We start from the raw sequence: 20,333 nt of genomic DNA on the forward strand, positions 1-20,333 counted from the left end.
AAGCTTTCCTGTTGAAGGAAAGCATCTGGCACAGACAGTGAGAGCTCTCAGTTTGGCACTCACGTAGAGGTTTTATACATCACAGGGTTCTTTCTGTTAATAATCAAGTGTGCCGAAGCCAAATGAGGGAAAGTGTGATTGTGCTGAATATGATCCCACTCCTGAGCCAGAACAAAACATGAATCAAACCCTGATGTATGGTTTTGTTTGCACTCAGAGGTTTCATCAGCGGTCTTGCCTCTTCTCACTGAACAAAAGCCTCATTGTCAGACACATGTTGCTCTGCTACACAAATCTGAGAATGTGACTCGTGTTGAAGTTTCTTAATAGCGGCAGCATGTTTATTAAATGATCTGCAGCGGGCTGTCCTGGAATTGTGCTTTAATTGTCATTAATAAGCAGCCTTGAAGGTACCCAAGTCCACATACTTCTGCTTGCCATCCACTACACGTTCATATTTTACGCCTGTCAAAATCACCCACAGATGAAATGCTGATTTTTTAGTTAACTAACCATCCTAATCCGACCTGTGGGTGCTTTTAACACGGTTAACCCACATGCTCATGGGAACAAATGACTTGCACTGCTCCAGAGAGTCAACACTTGTGAGTGAGCAAGCAAGAGAGCATGAAGAGTGCCAGTTTTGGTTACTGCATATATGTGTGTGTGTGTGTGTGTGTGTCAGTGTTTCTAAATCTGCCTGTCTCTGCAGGTGCTGAGCCCGACGTACAAGCAGCGCAATGAGGACTTTAGGAAACTCTTCAAGCAGCTCCCCGACACAGAGAGACTCATTGTGGGTGAGTAAGCAGCACAGATACACAGAGGCTAACCGAGGGCTGTCTGGGTGCGGCTAAGCTAATAACTCGGTCGTTGGTCATAAGAATGCGATCGATCCTTTGAGGACAGTGAGGAAGGCACTTCGCCCTGCTCATTTCAGAGCGTTTATTATCTGAAAATGTACTTTCCAGCAGTCACAGCTACTTACTGCACCCTGCCATCAACACAAAGTGTCACAAGTTAAGCTGATTTGTTCTTGCATAATTCCCCTACCGCTGAAATGAATACTGTCTCTGTCTGAAATGCCTTGGAGAGTGCATTTGGAGGTAGAACTTGGCCCTGACTTTAACTTTGTTATGACTTGTTTTTGAGGAGTGTACTGCTAATAAACAAGACGTTAAAAACACCACATTGCTGTTAGGTTTCTTTGTGGCCGTGGTGTCAGAGAAGTACTTAAAACAGATCAGATCGTTGGATTAAAGGTCCCATTTTATGCTCCTTTTCTGCAGTTTGATATGGATCGTTGATGTCTTCATGAAATGGTAGTAACATGTTTTGGTCCAAAAAGCCAATAAATCAAGCACAGCAGCATTGTTCCCAGGCTCTCATAGCCCCTCTGTTCAGAACGCTCTGATTTAATGGGTGTGATCTTCATATGTAAATGAGCCACCGCTGATACCACCCTGCTCTTCTGCATCACTAAGACACAATGTTTAGAAAACAGCGAAGCTCGTTTACCGTAACATTACGAGCTAAAACAACAGGCTAAACTCAGCTAAAGTTAGCCTCCTGAAGCTAACACAGAGACAGGGGGGACACTGAGGAAAAGCTCATACATCTGCTCCACAGCACACAGCATTTAAAATACTCACATTTCCAGGGTTCGAGGTTTGTTGGTGGATGGTTGGTAATGCGCCTGGATTCAGGACCAGTCTATTTGCTAGCCCTCTGTTGTACTGTCAAAAGTTGGAAAAGCAGTTGGTTGTGGAGTGACTAGCACACACATGCACAGTTTTACTGAGTGTAGCTGGCATATTTCCTTGATAAATGAACTCTAGCCACTTAGTCTTGTCTTCTCTCCGGGATGGGAAGCTTGTGCATGGAACTATGGGGCTGTTTACAGCCAAAAACAAAGCAGTGATGGCAGTGAAGGCTGCTGGAGCAGCAGCAGGGAGGGGAGTGGGTGGGGAAGGGGTGCAGGGGTATCTGCTCCGGTGGACCAATCAGGTCAGACTTGCTCCTGATTGGTCAAAAAAGGGAATTGCTGATGTCAGCAAATCCCCACAATCCAAACAGCTCGTTTTAGGTCAGGATTTTACATTCACAAGCACTACTAAATACAGGTTTTGTCATTAAATATCACATTTTGTGGGCTGAGAGGAAAGCCAAAGACCCACAAATTTCACTAAAAGACTAACAGTGATTTTTGCACAATATTGGACCATTAATTCATGTTCTTATGTCTGATCTTTTGATCATTATGCATTAAAACAGGCATGTTCTGGGTTTTTTTTTTTTTTTTTTTTTTTTTTCTGACGATGTGATATTCTCGTTCCAGACTACTCCTGTGCTCTTCAACGGGACATCCTACTGCAGGGACGACTCTACCTCTCTGAGAACTGGATCTGTTTCTATAGCAACATCTTCCGCTGGGAAACATTGGTATGCTTTTTCAGATGGGGAAAAAAATGAAATCCTATCAAATGTTTTTGTCTTACTTTAATCTGAAAATGCCTATTCATGCTAACTATGAGCCACATTCACCTGACCAGTCCAGGAAAATGTCTTGTTTAAAGTTATTTTAAGACAAAAATGAGGTCTGAGTTGCTTGTAACGAGTAAAAAATAATCTGCCAATAGAACAAGAGAAAAGTTACTTGTGTTAAGACATTATGCTAGTTTCAAGCAAGTTTCCAAGCATTTTTTTCTTGTATAATAAAACATTTTTTTTCTCAAAATAAGACAAAAACACTTCATAATATTTCAGTATTACACTGCAGTGTAAGAGCTCTGCGCTCTTGTGTTTTATACTGTTAGGATTTGGTCATGTCTGCAACTTTAACCTGTATGATATCTGACTCTGTGCACTCATTTGTGGGCGTACAGCTGACGGTGCGGCTAAAGGACATCTGCTCAATGACGAAAGAGAAGACAGCCCGCCTCATTCCCAACGCCATCCAGGTCTCCACAGACAATGAGAAGGTAAAGCATGCTGCTGGAGTAATGAGGGGGATTTATGTTGTCGCTTTAATTCGCACAGAGTAGTGACTAATATTGTCATACCTACAGCTAGAGAGGGAATATGTTTTAAGTTTAATCATCCCTGTCTAAAGAGGCATCAGGGAGGCCTTGAGGTTCATCATCTGGTCGGTAACAGATTAATGATTTTATCTTTATGGCCAACAGGGGGGGCATGTTCCTGTCACAAATTGGTGGCTGGAGGATTGTTGGCAAGAAATTAATGCCACACCGTGACTGAGAAAATATGTCACTGCAAATTATAATAATCCCAGATGAGAAGTACTTTTGCAACTGTGTTTTTAAAACATGGACCTCTAATCTCTTCTGTGTGGTGACACTGACACGCCGTATATTCCCCACAGCACTTTTTCACCTCGTTTGGAGCCAGGGACAGGACCTACATGATGATGTTCAGGTTGTGGCAGAATGCGCTGCTGGATAAGGTGAGGAGGTTTGATTACACTTACACATTTCGTTTTTTATTATTTGTTATGGGGTATTCTGATCTCCCTCTCTGATATGTTGTTTCTGTCTCACAGCCCCTGTGCCCTAAAGAACTGTGGCACTTTGTCCATCAGTGTTACGGGAACGAGCTTGGCCTGACAAGTGATGATGAGGATTATGTTCCTCCTGATGATGACTTCAACACCATGGGGTAAGTCTGTTTATACACACGGATTAAAATTCTCTATTGCTTTGATAGATTTCCATCAATTTCAGAGTTGTTACATTTTCCCTCAGTTTTAGTCAGACAAAAAAGGTCGAGCAGGCTGCTGCTTTTAATGTCTGTACTTATCTGAATTTTAGTTTTGCGTCTGTGTGGTGTTTCAGTGAGGCTACATTCAGAACTTTTATCTGCTTTGTGAAGTCTGCTCTGTTTATGAGGCTTTTATTGTGGTAGCAGGCATCAGCGTGCACTTCCTATCATGTCCAAACTTTTATTTTGGGGTCTGGTGTGCAACCTATTTACCTAACCAAAGAAACAGTAAGAGGGATTAACAATTAGTAACATGACAGATTTTACCGTTAAAGTTTTATCACATGCAGACAGAGCAGACAGTCACTGAGTCAGACACACTCAAGACAACAGGTGATTCAATACGTTACCCACAGAGCATCATGCGACATGAAACAGCTTTTACCTGGACTGTTTAAAACCCAATTCATGCATGGCATATTAGCTTAACAAGCTAGCACTAGTTTATTTTTAACTTTTAACAATTGAGTGGGTCAAAGCTGTCAGACACAATACTGCATAAGCTATGTCCAAATGTAAAAAAAACTGTCTACTTGTACTTGATAAAATATGCTTCTTACAATGTTGAATTTATAGAAAATCTTAAATTTGCTTGCAAGTTATTTCTCAGGTTTATAATGTGAAATAAGATGAATACACTATTTGTCAAAACGTCTTTCATGTATGCCCTGGGAATTCATAGGGTATCAGCTACAGTTCAGTAAAACAGAATTAGCTTCAACTGTGATTACATTAGAATTAGGCACACACAAATGCATTTTAAATTTATAAACAATTAAAATTCTGTTAAAGATTTTTTTTTTTATTTGTTCCCAAAGTCTGATGTGTTTATACTTCAGTAACTTGTTTTAGAGTCTGTCTTTGTTGTTACTACTTCAGGCTGCTTCAGGTCAAGAACAGAGGAGGTTTCTTATTCCACTGTCCTCATTAACATAAAAACAGGTCCTAATATCATAATTTAATCTCAAAATGATCAAAAAAATTTTCATTTTAATGTTAGATCAGCTAGATTTTTCTCTTGGGGACATTATCACAGACCCCCTGGCGCTATTGACTTTTTTTATAATTCAACTTGTTCAAAGTTTTATGTAAAACACCTGTTGCTTCTGTCACTCGGTATCAGAACAAAATTCATTTAACTGTAGTTCAGGTTAAAAAGAGGCAAGCTTATATCTGTCAGCCCAGATCTTTAGCTTTCACCTCTTAAGTCACAGCGTCCTCATATGTGGACATTACATTTCTGCCTCTCAGACTCATGATACGTCATTGTTTTATTCTTTGACCTATTAGCCACATTAAGGGACACTGTCCACATCATCTTTTGAGGTAATCACAACATAACACCCATTTTAGTGAAGAAAACAACATATTTAAGTACAATAACAGCACTAACAAACACATTATAGAGAACTTAAAACACAAATAATCAAACCTCTCGTACAAAGACAAAATTTAGTAATTGTAGTTATTAGGTCTTACTAATCCAAAATAGCAAGGTAAATTAAAAAATGCAGACCAGACAGAAGCTCAGGTCTTAAGAGGTTAAATAAGAACAAGTTTTATTCCTAAAATAGAAAACATTACTGTTGTTGTGTTGACAATTTGTAGTCAGGTTTTCTCTAGTTTGGCTTTTACCCCTGTACATAAGATTTATTTAAGTTGATTTCTTTATTAATTAGGTAAAGTTAATGTTCAGTGATAAGCATTTATCATTTTTCTAGCGCCCCAAAACTCATTTCTGTAGCCAAGGGATTACACACCTAACGCCCCTCTATCTTCCTGCCAGTGCACACTTTGTTTTGTTTGTTTGTTTGTTTGTTTTTTTGAGGCAAATGTAGGGATGCACAAAAATGCATCAAAGCAGGTATTGTTTACATTGACTAATAACATCATTCCTTGTTTTGCCTTTTCCTTCATTTACATCCACATTTACATCAACAAGGTGAAATCAATACAACACAAAGGTTCAAGTCTGTTCTGTCTCAGGAGCACTAACAGTGTTTGAACTATTCTCTCATCTTGCCAGGCCTACTCTGATGTGACTGTTCTAACATGTTATCATTTTATCCATTTCTATGCAAATAATGTCCTTCAAACCTGCCAAGTTGAATAATGCCATAAAAGTCTGCAAACACTGCTCAGTTTGGATTTTGCATTATGAACTGATGCATGATGATGAAGTGAGAGGAGCTGAGTCAGTTTCTTGATGTTGGCTCTTCTCTGTTTTCCTCAGGTTCAGTGAAGAGATTCCAAATGAAGAGAACGAGATCAACAATGATAACTTGTCAAAAAGCAGCGCAGAAGCCAAACCTGAGGGGAGCCCGCCTCTGTTACATAAGAAGGTCGTCCCAAACAGCACCATGCCCAGCCCGGGCAACCATGACCCGCCCATCACAGTAAGTGTACAGGTCTAAACCTGTTAACCTTAATAAAACTTTATTATTAGAAACTCAACATTAAGTCAAGATAAGGAGTCTGATCTCATCTTAACCCACCACGAGTACAGAGCTTTGAAGCATTTAACAAGTTACAATGGAGAGGAAAAACTTCACTTTAATGGACAGAAACCTCAGACAGAACCAGACTCATGTTAGACAGACACAGAGACACAGACACAGTCCAAAGTTCAGTGTTGTGGCGATGATTATGGTGAAACTGACTCCACGGCAGTAGGTTGTCCACAGCACCAACCAAGAGCAACCTCAGAGACAAACTCAGAGCCTCCCAGAGAGGTGTATGGTCAGTGACTATAATAGGACATAAAGACTAGAAGGTAGACTGTGCCAGTTTCCCCCCAACAGTCTAAACCTATAGCAGCAGAACTAAGACTAAGGCTGTTTTCGAATTCGCCTACTACATACTGCTTATGAAAGTAGTATGTAGTAGGCACTGCCTACCACATACTACTTTCATAAGCAGTATGTAGTATGACAAAATGGAAGTTGGCTACGGCTGACTTTTTTGCCCCAAAAAACTTTATTGAAAATGTACAAAATAAACAAACCACGAGTAACTTATCTGCAAATATATTGCCAGAGAGAGCATTTTATTTTAACTTTCAGTGGTGGAGATGATGAGGATTTAAAGATAAAAAAAGAAATGGTTCTTACATTTATATTCCTCTGCTACTCTGGTTGTTGTTGCTCAGCTCTCTGCCATTTTCACTTCTGATATATGGAACCAGGCGCGTTGCATTGTGGGTAACAGTAGGCGAAGCAGACTGGTCCGATGCATACTGTGGATTTTTTGCAATTCAGTACGTCATCCGGGTGTTTTTCTCATACTACCTCCCATACTACTTTTAGAGACCCTAGGTACAATGAGCAGGCCTGCATGCTGAGAACGCAGTGACCTAAACAGATAATACAGAACAATGAGCTCTTTAAGATAAGATGGCCCGATGCCATTAAACGCTTTGTAAGTCAGAAGAAGAATTTTAAAATCTGTTTTAGATTTTATAGGTTTCCGGTGTAGAGACGTTGCCACTGGAGAGATGTGCTCTCCCCCACTAGTCCTTGTCAGTACCTGAGCTGCAGCGTTCTGAACCAGTTGAAGAGTCTTAGTAGACTTAAGGCCCATTTATGCTCTACGTTAAATATGGATCGAGATACCAATGAAGCCTTCTGTCCATGCTCTGCGTTCATTTTGTTCATATTTCTTCACATTTCCATAAAGTTTACAGATATAGACCAAACAGAGAAGTACTATTGGGAAAGAAGAAATAGCAATGGTGGAACTTTGGGGATGTATTTAACAGCCTCACCAACCACCACCTTATGTAACGCTCCCTCTGTTTTTGTCTTTTATGTTAGAGGTACATTAGCAAAACTCCTCTACAGTCCCCGTGCTTGTTTTGGGTTTGTTGTTGTCATAAACTTTTGATTCTCGGCCTCCCTAGTGGATGTATCAGTTAACAGCAATGCCAACATAGTGAACACATGGAAGTATGAGAGCAGTGACGGTAACATCGTTTGAAAAAGGCGTTTTGTACGACAAGGGAGGATGAATGAGCCTTTATTAAAACAGCCAGATAAGAGAGAGTTGCAATAGTCCAACCTGGAGGAAAGCAAAGCATGGACTAGTTCCTCTAGTTTTAACTACCGTACATGCGAACACACATTCATGCACATTGAATCAGCCGTTAAGCCCCGTGAGTCAGCAAAAATACAAGTTACTGATGTGATTTTCTGTCCCTCCACAGTTAGGCCTCCCACCAGATGAGTACGCTGACTGCTTACCGGATGGCGAGCTGCTTGCCGTGCCGATCATCGTAGAAGAGAAGAACACTGACACGAGTGGGCCTGGTGGTCCTGTCCCCTCTCCTTCTCTTGACTTCAACGACAACGAAGACCTCCCAACAGAGCTCAGCGACTCCTCTGAAACACACGATGAGGGTAACTACAGGGAGCAGAATTTATGCTTTACACATTCTCGTTGACAAAATGTTGCTTTTTATCACTAAACACAGGAAGAGAAAGTATTTTTATTATCTTGTCTGCGTATCTTGATGAAGCAGGAGAGGTACAAGCCTTCCATGAGGATTTGAACGGCAGGCAGCACATCAACGAGATCTACAAAGTCAGTGTGGACAAGCTCTACGACATCCTCTTCACTGAGTCACAGTTTATGAGTGACTTCATGGAGCAGAGGCGATTCACAGGTATGTTTGTATAATGCTTTCACAGCTGGACACACAAAATGTAGTTGGCTAAGCTGCTGACTGAATATTTCAATCATGTCTCCATACCTCATGTTTTGTGTTCAGATGTGGTGTACCACCCGTGGAAGAAGGAAGATGCAGGAAACCAGACGAGAGAGATCCTCTACACCATCTCGCTGTCCAACCCTCTGGCCCCAAAAACAGCCACAGTCACAGAGACACAAGTACAGTCTGATCTTATTCACTGAAACATGTTTTTATTTCTTTTACCTGAGTTTAAGATCATTTTACTGAAATGATATATTCCTTTCTTTCACCAGACTTTGTACAAGGCCAGCCAGGAGAGTGAGTGTTACATCATTGATGCAGAGGTCATTACACATGACGTGCCCTACCACGACTACTTCTACACTCTCAACCGCTACATGCTCACCAGGGTGGCTAAGAATAAGTGTCGGTTACGGTGAGTAAGCAGTTAGGATCAATACCAGTCACTCTTATTGTTGAACAAAAGTAAAGAAATAACTTCTTCTGTCAAAACTGCCTGTTTAAAGGGGCTCTGAGGAGTTTCTAGGTGATCTTGAAAAAGTCTCCCTTCTTGTTATATGCCCGATCCTAATCCACACTTTAAAATGAGATTATCAGCACCAATATAGGTTATTTCAAAAGCCACTTCTTAGCTTCCTGATTGGGGTGAGCAGATTGATTTACAGTACGTCGAAGTCTCTGTGATTACACCACGCCAGCTGAAGAAGTTCAGTAGTGAGAAGAGAGATCTGTGTTTTTCGTTGCCGAAAACAATTTCTGTGATTAATTTTGTAGTGATTGTAGACACTGGAGCCTAACTGTCAGACAAAAAAAGGACAGAAGAGCAGAAGACAGATAAACTGGAGAGTGATAGAGTACAAGCTAAAGGCTAACACAGGGGCTAAGCTGTTTGTGCTAATGTTTATTCCAACCCACAGTCAGCAGTTATTCTGCAGTGGTCTGTTCACACTTGAGAGTCTGTCAATAAAATGAAGAGTGAGGTTACGTTAGCTCTGATTGGTAGATGAGTGCTGGCAGGACTTAGCTAACCAGGATGCACTTACAGACATGTCTTGGCACTGGGATGCTAGTAGTGCTATATATAGCCGGCTGCTAAACTGTTGTACAAACAGACCAATTTTACTTGTTGTCACATTAGCCTAAAGATACATCAGAGCATGGGGCTGCCAGTGGTGCTACATGTAGCGAGCCACTTAACTACGGAACAAACTGACAACGTTTGCTAACAACTGTAGCGCTATATTACTGTTGATGAATACCTTGCTTTGTCTCATTGTATCTGGTAAAAAGTTGTCTGAAATAAACCAAAAAAAAGTAGGTTTAAAAAGATCCGACCCCCATTCATTTCCAAAACAAACACACTCCTTGTTAAGAGTTATGTCTTCGTGACAGTGTGCACGAGACTTCTGGCCATAAGGTGGTGCTCAGATTCATTTGTTGGGACAGATAAGCTGAAACAAAGCTCCATCAAAAACATCTTCCACATCTGAAGATGAAAATCACCACACATCCTAATCCCACATACTCTGCTCTCCAGCTTTCTGACAGCAGACACAGCTGAAACATACATTAAGTCAGCGCAACCAAAATTAATGTCAAGCATCACCTAGTTTGTGCTCATCTTTAAAAATGAAACCTTGAATTTAAACAATAGAAAATTGCTGACAGGGGAAGCTAAAGAGAGCTTCGTGGAAGTGCCACTCACTGCTGTGTCAGAACTTGGTTCAGAGAGGAAAAATCTGAACAAAGGAAGCTCTTGTGAGAGTAATCCAATCTTGTTTGTTATCATTATCCCTACCCCTGCTGATAAATCATAAAACCTTCAAAGACCTCATTATAAACCTATGAACATCTCTCTCTCAGGGTTTCAACTGAGCTGCGCTACAGGAAACAGCCGTGGGGACTGGTGAAAGGCTTCATAGAGAAAAACTTCTGGAGCGGGCTGGAAGAGAACTTCCGTGTGCTAGGTAATGTGTAAACTTGAATGTTGCTTTTGTGAAACATAAAGTTGTGTGTTTTAGAGTATGTATTCCAAATTTAAGGATTTGTTAAGAATTAAGTTATGAGATATTTTCCAAAGATTGAAGCATGTAAAAAGTGACGTCTTCAGCTGGATTTTGATAAAGTTTGGAAAGTGTGTGTCATTGTCATCCTCTTCCCTTCCAGAGCTGAAGTTGTCCAAACTGGAGGACATACTGATGGATGCCCACCAGTTGTCTCCAAAGGCGAAGGTGGTGAAAAACTCGACGGTGAGGCGGAAGAAGAGGCCACTGCCCCACATGCGTAGCCAGCACCTGGACGAGGCCCTCAGCCCTGTTACCACGCCAACGGACGAGGAAGTGATTCAGAGGATCAAACAAGTGGCAGGCTCCACGCAAACAAGACACCAGAGTCCAGAACACCATCCCCTGCCTGGGGGCTTCGCGCTCTACAGTGTCTCCAAACTGCTGCTCATCATCAGCTTCGTGTAAGAAATTTACGATAACACATAAACTCATACACTCAAACAGGGACGCCTGCATATCTGGCTATTAGGATCAAACAAAGTGAACGCATGCTGACATGACACTTAAACCACAAGTACGCTAGGGCTGGGACAATATGCTTTTCTCTCAATTTGATTCTTTACGATTTTTGGGGTGCCAGTTTGGTTCAAATTGCCATTCTTTGATATTCCTGATTTTTGAGATGTTAAGTTCGTTTTTGAACACCAGACCAAATAGTTGAATGTTGATGATGTCTACACAGTATATCTGGAGCCATATTTTCCAAAAAATGAGCATCCCATGTGAGTCAGTTTGTAAGATTTATTAAAGGGGACATATCATGCTTGTTTCTCCTTTTCACTATGCCAGACTAGGATGCCTGTAAAGCATTTCTGCCCTCAGTACAAGTCATTTAGTTCCTTCATTGCCCCACAATAGCATTCTCAATATCCTAATTTTAGGCCATTCTGAAGATCTCGTTGAAATGCTCCGTTTCGAGAATGACCTCCAGTAACCTCGCAACATCACAGCCCTTTGTGCTCTGATTGGTCAGTTCTATCAGAGGGGCAGAGGGAGTAGAGCCAGGGGGCGGTTTTTGCAGCATGGCAGTATTTACAAAATAGCCATAGTAGATGGAGCAGACCGAGCGAGTTTGCTGTTTGCCAAAACTTCACCGTAAGGCATTGATAGCACTAATAAAATGGCAGAGTGTAGGATACGTCCTTTTGTATTGGACCCCGAGTCAGACCCGGACGGTCCTGCAGCTCAGGAGGAAGAAAATCCACCTCGACACAGATCATCTCAGGACACTTCTGTGTGGTGAGTCAAACCAGTACTGTAACATATATAGTTTATACGTTTATACTCGGCTCTTGGTGGGTGTATCCCTCGATGGCGGTTGTGTGACTAACTGACATGACAGAGGAGGAGCTGCTTTATCAGAAAGGTACCTCATGTCGTCACGACGGTCGAAATCTCGCGGCCAACTGGCAATGACCTATTTTCAGAGGCATCAAATCTCGTTCTAGTATATCCGAAAAAACACAATATCTCATTTTTTGAAAATTCAGGGGGTGAAAGGTCTTTTTTTCAAATTTATTATATAATTTGTAAGTATTAAATCAGGGATCAGCATAATATGTCCCCTTTAAAGGTATCTGACATCTCAGCTTTTTTTTTTTTTAACCCAGGAAATAAAGACTTAAATGAAGGACTTGGATTTGAAAAGAAAAAAAAAAACATTTTGTTTGTGTTAGAAAAAATCCAGATACTACATTGCAGCATTTTTTCTCCCAGCCCTAAAGTACACACATTCATCTCACTTAGAGTTTCTTCAGATCAAAGTGTTTCATGATCTCATCAGTTTTTCCTGTTTGTTCTGTGGAGTTTTTGTCTGATTCACACACTGAATTGTGTTGGTGTCTTGTTAATTCCTCATTGTTGGTCTATTGAGTGTAACCTCTCTTTCCTCTCCTTCCATTGCCATCCATAGGATCTGTCTAAGGTACATAATCTAACCAGGCAGCATAGCCAGATACTTAGATTTCAAAGTATCCCCAGTGTTAAACTTCATTGCTGTGTAAAGATGAGGAGAGCTCTAAATAAATGTGAACAAATAAAGCAATTATTGCACACGAGGCAACTCATGACTCACCTCTTTTCTCTGTCCCTCCTTTAGTCTGGTCTTGCTGGTGTTTCTCAACATGATGCTCTTCTACAAACTATGGATGCTGGAGTACTCTGCACAGTCTTTAACAACCTGGCAAGGTTTACGGCTTCATGAAAGGTACATGCAGAAAAGTCTTAATGCTTTCGCTCTTTTCCTTTCTTAACTTCAGTGTACGATAAGTGTTTTGATAATGTGACTGGGAGCACAAACATCTCTTTCTCTGTAGAATCAAGCCTGAAAAGCATTCTGTGGTTGGTATTTGGCTTGTGAATACGCAGAAAATATCCATACATAGTCAAACACACGAAACACACCCACTAAACTATATCCAAATGTCTGTATAGCAGGAGAACACTGAGCCCCTTAAATTACCTCTGAATCGCTCTGGGCTTACTGAAACAATTTACCTAACTGTGTGTTGGCAGTCCTTCAAAATGGAAGTCATACTTCAGCTGCTGAACACTCATGTTGCTGACATGTGTGTGTGTGTGTACATTTCTCCCAGTAAACTGCCTCAGACGCAGATGGAGTGGGCCCAGCTCCTGGAGGCTCAGCAGCGTTACCACGATGCCGAGCTGCAGAAGTGGAGGGAGATCATCAAGTCCTCCGTTGTGCTACTTGATCAGGTACTCAGACACAGAGAGACGTTCACAAAACCCAGTTGAGATGTGTCTTTGGAATGCAGCACGAGTTACGTTGTGCAATGGTAAACAGCCCCAGGAGAACTGACCTTCCTTTGTGCTGTGGTGTAGACCGGTGACATCAGCCGGTCACCCCTGAAGCTGTCTGAGAAACCTGTCACTAGGGTTTGTTTTAGATGGATGAGGCTTTTTGAAAACAGAACAACTTGCCTGCCTGTTTTTCAAGCCCAGCATTTATCTCTGGGTGACAAATGTGGTACATCAAGCTACTGAATTACAACCCTGTGAGCCTGTGAATCTGACAGTCCTGGCCCCTAAGTTTTTTTTTTTGTTTTTTTTTATTATTATTATTATTATTATTTATTGTATTCTTTCTTTCTGTGGTTTTTATGATCCATAATAAATAATAATGATAATAATAATAAAAAATATTAATTTCATAAATTGACTAGGATAAAGTTGTAACTTTATGAATATAAATTTTGTAAATTTATGAGTGAAAGTCGTAAATTAAAGAATAAAGTTGCTATTTTGGTTTATAGCCAGGCCTCCAGAAGTCTGTACAAAAATGAGGATCATGGAGCATCTTGGAAAGTCTACTTTAGTATAGGTTTCACAAATAAGGAGATGTGCCATCTTTTGGCACATCAGGTTAAAACTGTCATAAGTATAAGGAACCTGAAAAGATAAGCTAAGAAACTGTGGCTATATTAAGAACTTGGGTAAAGTTAGAAAGATATTCACAGATTCAGCTTTCCCTGATTAAAAACTCATCAGTGGAACGTTGCTTTTACAAAATCAACACTGTATTATATCTCTAGAAGCCCCACTGTGAAGTGCGACTTTGCACTGTGTGATCCTCCTCAGCCACCTTATCTCACTGAGTACATTTGTTGTGAGGTGCAGCATGTGACTTCAGAATAAAGTTACACAGTGACAAGTTATCACGGCCTGATTCTTGAGCTGCAGTACAGTACAGGCATCTCTCTGCAGTCACAGCTGTTTTTGTAAATTTAATACGTCACTTTCATAAATTTATTAGATTTATCTTGTAAATTTTCCTTTTATCTTTTTGTCTTTAAGGTGGTTCTAATCCTCCATCATAAATCACAAAGTAGCATACTCTTTCTAAAAGAAACAAAAAGATAAAGTGTCACCCTGGGGTCAGGTTAAAGCTCCTGTGGGGAGTTTGTAGCTGATTATAAAACAGCCTGAAATTAATACGGATAGCTCTTTATGGCCCTCAAAAAAAGCAACAGGACCATCAGAGATATTGGCTAAAGGTATTAAAACACATACATTAATCATCGCAGTTAGATGTCAGACAAAATGAGTCACAACCTCATTGTTTTTATGTCCTACAACTAAAATTTACAAAAGCACCAAAATGCACAGAAACCTTTAGTTCTTGCCTTTTTAAAAGAGACGGTTAAGTAGACAAACATATACTTCATAACTAAATCTTAAAGACATAATTCTCATGGAAAAATATAAGATAATGGATCTGTGACCGATTGCAACAGAGTGGGATCTGATCTTGACCCATCAGACCAAAATGAAATTAAATGTCAGGACATCTATATACAACCAGGAGTGTAATTGGTGGAATGGTTTCATGTGATACAATCTGATTTCTTAACAATGTTTTTACAAGTGATTTTGAAGATATCATCAAATCCCATCGTAAAAATCCAATGAGATATGCTTTGGTACTTGAATCTGGGCATAGTTTATGGCAAATGTGTCACACATGATATGAAGTCTGTTACAAAAACCGTCAAATTTTCCCTTTAGGGTGCCAAGACTTTTAATGTGGTCAAACAAAATCTACTCAAAAGTTTATTATATCAGAAAAACAGTATTCTAAGTGTGATGTGCTCACTTGGGCTTGCAAATGTTTCATTTCTTTGTAAATTTTAGAAAGTCAGTGAGTGAAAATGTCTTGCCCAAATGAGCAAAAGTGGAAAAGTTATTGATTTGGGTTAGCCATAAAGACTCATTATAACTCCTATCATACATGTTTTAAGGTTACAGTGATGTGAAAGTCTTTGAAAAACAAGCTAACACACTTTCTCCTTCTTGATCTCTTCAGATGAAAGACTCTTTATTGAACCTCCAGCGAGGCATTGGTTTAAGGGACTACAGCTCCGAGGCTGAGGAGAAGAGAAGTCGCTATCACTGACACACCACCCCAAGGCCATGAGGGCATGCTGTGCAATATAGGACCTGTTTTGTTTGTGAACCAGTATGCAGACAGCAGCAAGACAGAGGACAGACAGAGGACAGACAGAGGACAGAGGGGGAGGTGGGACCAATAGTGAGCTGGTCCTAAAGGCACAGAGAGAGGAACAGTCGTCCCCAGCGCACAGAGGTGAAAACCCCCAAGAGGAGGACATACTGGACAGAAAGTGCCCCTAACCACACACAGGAACTGAGGTGTCCCAACATCACTGGCTTTGTGGGGAGGTGCTCTTTCTCTGCACCTTTGGGATGAACGTTTCCCTCTTATCTCTTATTTCCAAGTGCATCCTACTGTAAGCTGTGTCGACCCGACAGCACCAGAGAGAAAGAAGGGAAACTACTGCATGCATTTAGACAACCTAGCTCCCCTCAGTCAGTGTTAATGTGGTTCAGTTCCAGTCTATGTGTGTCAAAAAAAAGAAGAACCGAAGACGTGGAGAGATAGAGGTCTGAGAGGAGGGGGTCTTTTTGAGTCTTAACGGCTTTCTACACTCTCTAGACTGTTCCAAACCCATCATCCCCTAGAGGTCGTGGCTGCAGTGTCCCTTTAACAGACCTCAGTGTGATCAGAGTGCAGTATCGTCCCTCACACAGGAAGGAAGAGAAGTGTTGTAGCTGAGAGCTCAGCTTCAGTCTGTTGCCTTGTTTAAACTTGGCCTGTGTGGTCTCTGTCAGGGCTGGTTCCCCGTCAGACCACTCTGTCCGTATATTTATGAGTCAGATATAGACACTGGTGAAACCCAAGCCAGAACAATCCACATCATCAGCTGCCCCGGCCAGTGATGGCTACCTTACATTACACTGTTCCTCCTCCAAATAAAGTAGAATGTATTAGCCTGGACCAAAAGGCCAGACTCTGATCACACCTTATAAACTCCACGATAAGGGATACTGCAGCCTGACTGATAGGGAGACCTGTGTTCTTACATGTTTTATTACTAAACTGTGACTATATCTCTTTAAATATGTTTCAAATTAGAAAGAATTCTATGAATATATTTGAAATATATAAGATTATTTCATTATTTAATATATATATTTCAAATTATATAAACATTACCTATATTTATTGTTAATTTATGTACATAATGAAATTATCAGAGCTCTAGACCAGTTGAAGAATTTCTAACAAAGTGTTTTCTTCTAAAAATGCATGCCAGATATGTCTGTGACATGTCCAGTGTGCAAGTATGATTCTGCATTTGCGTGATTATATTCACGCACCTGTGTGTGAGTGTGTGTGTGAGAGAGAAAGTGTGTGTGTGATTGCGTGCATGCATGTGTGAGTGTGTGTGCTGTAAAGTGTGACATTTTTACCATTCCACACTTGTGTGTTTCTTATGTTTTATTTTCTTCTCTGGCTCTTGCAGCCAGGCTGCCTTTTTGATGCTAATGCGTTTGGATGCCGCCTTGCATTAGCCCCACCCGGGTACCGTTTACAAGTGAAGAGTTTTGTTCCAAAATGACATATCCAACAGTTAAAACAAAGTTACAGCTTATCTTATAAAATCACTCAAACCACAGATGAAGTCATTTTTGACACATTTTCAGTACCTTAAATCTGTGGTTGTTGAGAGAAAAAGACGATCGAAATTGAAGAGTGAACTGGATATACGGCATTTTGGAGACGAACCCTTCATCTGCCCTCTGTAAGCAAATCTTTGTCCATGTCACTATGTTAGGGGCTTGATGACTTTTTACTTAAAGGTATAGTTTGAAGTGTTCAGAAATTCACATATTCACTGTCTTCAAAAACTTAGATGAAAAGATTGATGCTGGTCCTGTGTCCGAGCAGAACGTATGAATCCACCAGCCACTACAGTTTCCAGGCTACGCTAACATCTCTTGGCTTCCTTATCCAGCAGCCACACAGATTTCCTTCATCTAAATATCGGCAATAAACCAAATTAGTGAATTTCACAAACTATTCCTTTAAAGACACTTCCTTTAACCCATGTTATAACCTCCTTTCCCCCATTTCAAGTATCTGTCTTGGATGCAATGAAAGCATGATCATTTTTTTAGTGCAACTAAATTGAACCAAAAGAAAGTAGTAGAAATGTACATCACGAATGATCATATTGTTTTAATGAAGTATTAATCATGTATGTCATGTATTATATATTTATATATACATATATACTGAACAAGGTGCGGTAAAGAGCATCTCGTGAGAGTTTGTCAGCCGACAGACTGCAGCAATGAGAGCGCTTCTAAAAGAAGACGAACTTCCTGGTGTTGAAAAAGAGAAAGCGGAGCACTTTAAGGCCTCTTCAGGTAGAGAGTGAAAGGAAGAAGTTAGAGCAGCGAGGATGAATGCAGGGCTGAGGGAAAATGTTCCTAATTTCTGTTTTTTCTGGTTTGTTTATTTGACAATCACACCTGCAAAACTCATTCTGACACCAGAATTTTACTCCTCACGGTTTGAAATCAAGTTACACCAGCCCAGACTTAATATTTGTGCTTTACTCTTTTCAACTTGATTACATGTTGATCTCTTCCATGATCACCTGTGAAAGCCCAATCTGAGACTCACTTTATGATTAACTTTGAATGATTTCCAAGGGGAACTGTGTCTTTACTGTGTGCCTGCTTGGAGTGCTACTGACTGACTCACTGGAAGCAGCTGAAAAGCTTCAAGATTTAACCCCCTGCTGTGTGTGTTTATACGTATATTACAGTGGATGAAGGCACTGAGTATTGTTAACACATGGAAACCTTAAGACATGAATGTGAGTGGTTGGAAAGCTTTTCTGTTTTTCTCAAAATCACTCTCACGAAAAGAGAAAGACTATGTCAAAGTTTTGCTTCGTGTTTATGACGGAACAGTATTGCTGTGAAAATAGAGATGCTTTAAAGAGGTTGCAAATACAAAGTGTAAGATGAAGATTTTCCCGTTTCAGAATCCTGGATTATACATTTTTCAACCAACACTCTCATGCTCTTTGGAATGGGACGTGGTTTAGGTTTGATTGAGATGGTTTTACACCCCAATTGTGACTGCTTTTCATTGTCAGATTAAAACATTTAAGACACATCCTCCTCAGTCTAAATTAGCTTCCTATGCTAGCCTCCTAGAATCTGGCTTGCAGATCTCAACCATTCCCTTTCAACCTCATATTTTATTCCCCACTAGTTAAAAAAAAATCTGACAAATCAAAGCTACAATCTCTCCCAGATGACTATCCTTTGTTTCCCTTTCTCGTGTGCCCTCACACAGATGATCTGCGTTACTCGAATGATTGTATGATTGCTTTTTGCTGCACAGCTGTGGAACCAAGGTGACCCGTGAGTTCTGGATGCCACTGTCTTTGTCACAGACAACTAATGAATTGTGTGCTTCATTGACTGTATTAATTGGCATTTTCCTTGCTGTCACAGAGCCGGCAAGACGTAAAGTGCCACCCACACAACCCAGTACTAACAAACAGCCTTGGTTAATTCGCACATGCAAACACCACTTCCTGAAAACGACCACTGATCAAACCCATGGCTAATTCTCTTCTTCGGGTGTGTCTTGATAAAATATGTACTGATGTAGTTCTGTTCAAAAAGAAATCTACTGTATGTTTTTTTTGTTTTGTTTTGTTTTTGTTTTGTTTTTTTTTAGGAAATGTTTTGATCTCTAGAGAGACTTTTAGTGACATTTCTACATGAGATAAAATATACTGTAAGTATATGTTGTGTATATCTGCAGTGTGAGCACACACACACACTGACAAAGGAATCCAACCTGCGCTGCGCGTAGGTTTTGACTTGCTGATGACTTTGCCTCATAGAGACTGAAGATGAAAGTGGCTTTCTGGTTCATGTGAAGTAGAGATTGGAACTATGAATAAAAAAGTATATGATATAAAAACACTGCTGCTGTTTCTTCTTTTTGTCATCCTATACAACCTGTGGCTTAATCCCAGTGAGTGATGTTTTTTTTCTGACTGGAAACAGTTACTATCTTTAACGAGCGAGTAAGTTTGACCTCAGGAGACTTTACAGTGCAGAGCTGCAAAGGCAGATTGCATGAGGCACTGAGCTGAAATATTTATCTACTGCTGCACTATAAAAAAAAATAAAGTAAAATCAGAGGAATATAAAATATTTATGTTACATATTAAAAGCATTGTTATTTTGGGAGTTTGACATACAGTGTGTGTCTTATGCAGGATCAGAGCTGTCTGCCTATAGGACTCTTTGGCTCCCGGCCGTCTCACTGAAATTAGCTGCGTGAATTACCCACTAATTACTCCACCGTATAAACTCAGCAGGCTGACACAAGCTAGAGCTGAGGCCAGCAGAGTACAACAGCTGGAATGCACTCACACACACACACACACACACACACACACACAAAAGAAATCTTTTTTCAGTGTAGCATTTTCTTCATCTTTTCTACAGATACTCTTGTTTTGGAAAATACATAATTTTTAGATCAAATTATTCTACCAAATCTAGGCAATCAAGCTTTCATTTTCAAATTTGAGAGCATACTTTCCTTCGTGGTGCCATAATGTGAATGTCAGCAGACCCAGTTATTGAAGGCTGCAGCTCCTTTGTTCTGCACAGCAAAAAAAAAAAACAACTTACTTCTTACAAAGTGTTTTAATCTTGTTTTATGTGAATACTGTCCTATTTTACTTGATATGAGCCATATTTAACTGACAAAACCAAAAAAATCTCTTATTTCAAGACAATCGGAGACAAAAATGAGGTTTGCTTGTAACAGGTAAAAATATCTGCCAGTGGGGTAAGAAAAAATGTGCTTGTCAAGTTAATGTCTTAATACAAGAAATTTTTTTCTAATCCCACTGGTAATTTTT

General features: G+C 40.3%; 1 protein-coding gene across 18 annotated transcripts in view; it reads left to right on the forward strand.

The window, feature by feature from the left end:
- The window catches only part of gramd1bb (GRAM domain containing 1Bb), a 213,068-nt gene extending 193,688 nt beyond the window's left edge, over positions 1 to 19,380 (forward strand). For 12 of the 18 annotated variants that reach the window (XM_074680451.1, XM_074680442.1, XM_074680444.1 and 9 more), the window contains 15 exons: positions 713 to 797; positions 2,336 to 2,439; positions 2,883 to 2,978; positions 3,380 to 3,460; positions 3,557 to 3,672; positions 6,008 to 6,170; positions 7,976 to 8,168; positions 8,288 to 8,434; positions 8,540 to 8,658; positions 8,755 to 8,897; positions 10,346 to 10,449; positions 10,649 to 10,949; positions 12,647 to 12,754; positions 13,143 to 13,263; positions 15,371 to 19,380. In XM_074680451.1, the coding sequence (XP_074536552.1) occupies positions 713 to 797; positions 2,336 to 2,439; positions 2,883 to 2,978; positions 3,380 to 3,460; positions 3,557 to 3,672; positions 6,008 to 6,170; positions 7,976 to 8,168; positions 8,288 to 8,434; positions 8,540 to 8,658; positions 8,755 to 8,897; positions 10,346 to 10,449; positions 10,649 to 10,949; positions 12,647 to 12,754; positions 13,143 to 13,263; positions 15,371 to 15,460 (1,971 nt within the window). In that variant the 3' untranslated portion in view covers positions 15,461 to 19,380. The remainder of the gene's footprint in view (positions 1 to 712; positions 798 to 2,335; positions 2,440 to 2,882; positions 2,979 to 3,379; positions 3,461 to 3,556; positions 3,673 to 6,007; positions 6,171 to 7,975; positions 8,169 to 8,287; positions 8,435 to 8,539; positions 8,659 to 8,754; positions 8,898 to 10,345; positions 10,450 to 10,648; positions 10,950 to 12,646; positions 12,755 to 13,142; positions 13,264 to 15,370) is intronic. The other 6 variants (XM_074680443.1, XM_074680459.1, XM_074680448.1 and 3 more) reach the window with 1 other exon arrangement.
- Positions 19,381 to 20,333: the final 953 nt, after the last annotated feature.

Source organism: Halichoeres trimaculatus, unplaced genomic scaffold, assembly GCF_033239565.1.
Source record: "Halichoeres trimaculatus isolate MK-OKI-2021-1 unplaced genomic scaffold, fHalTri1.1 fHalTri1_scaffold_9, whole genome shotgun sequence".
Lineage (NCBI taxonomy): Eukaryota > Metazoa > Chordata > Actinopteri > Labriformes > Labridae > Halichoeres > Halichoeres trimaculatus.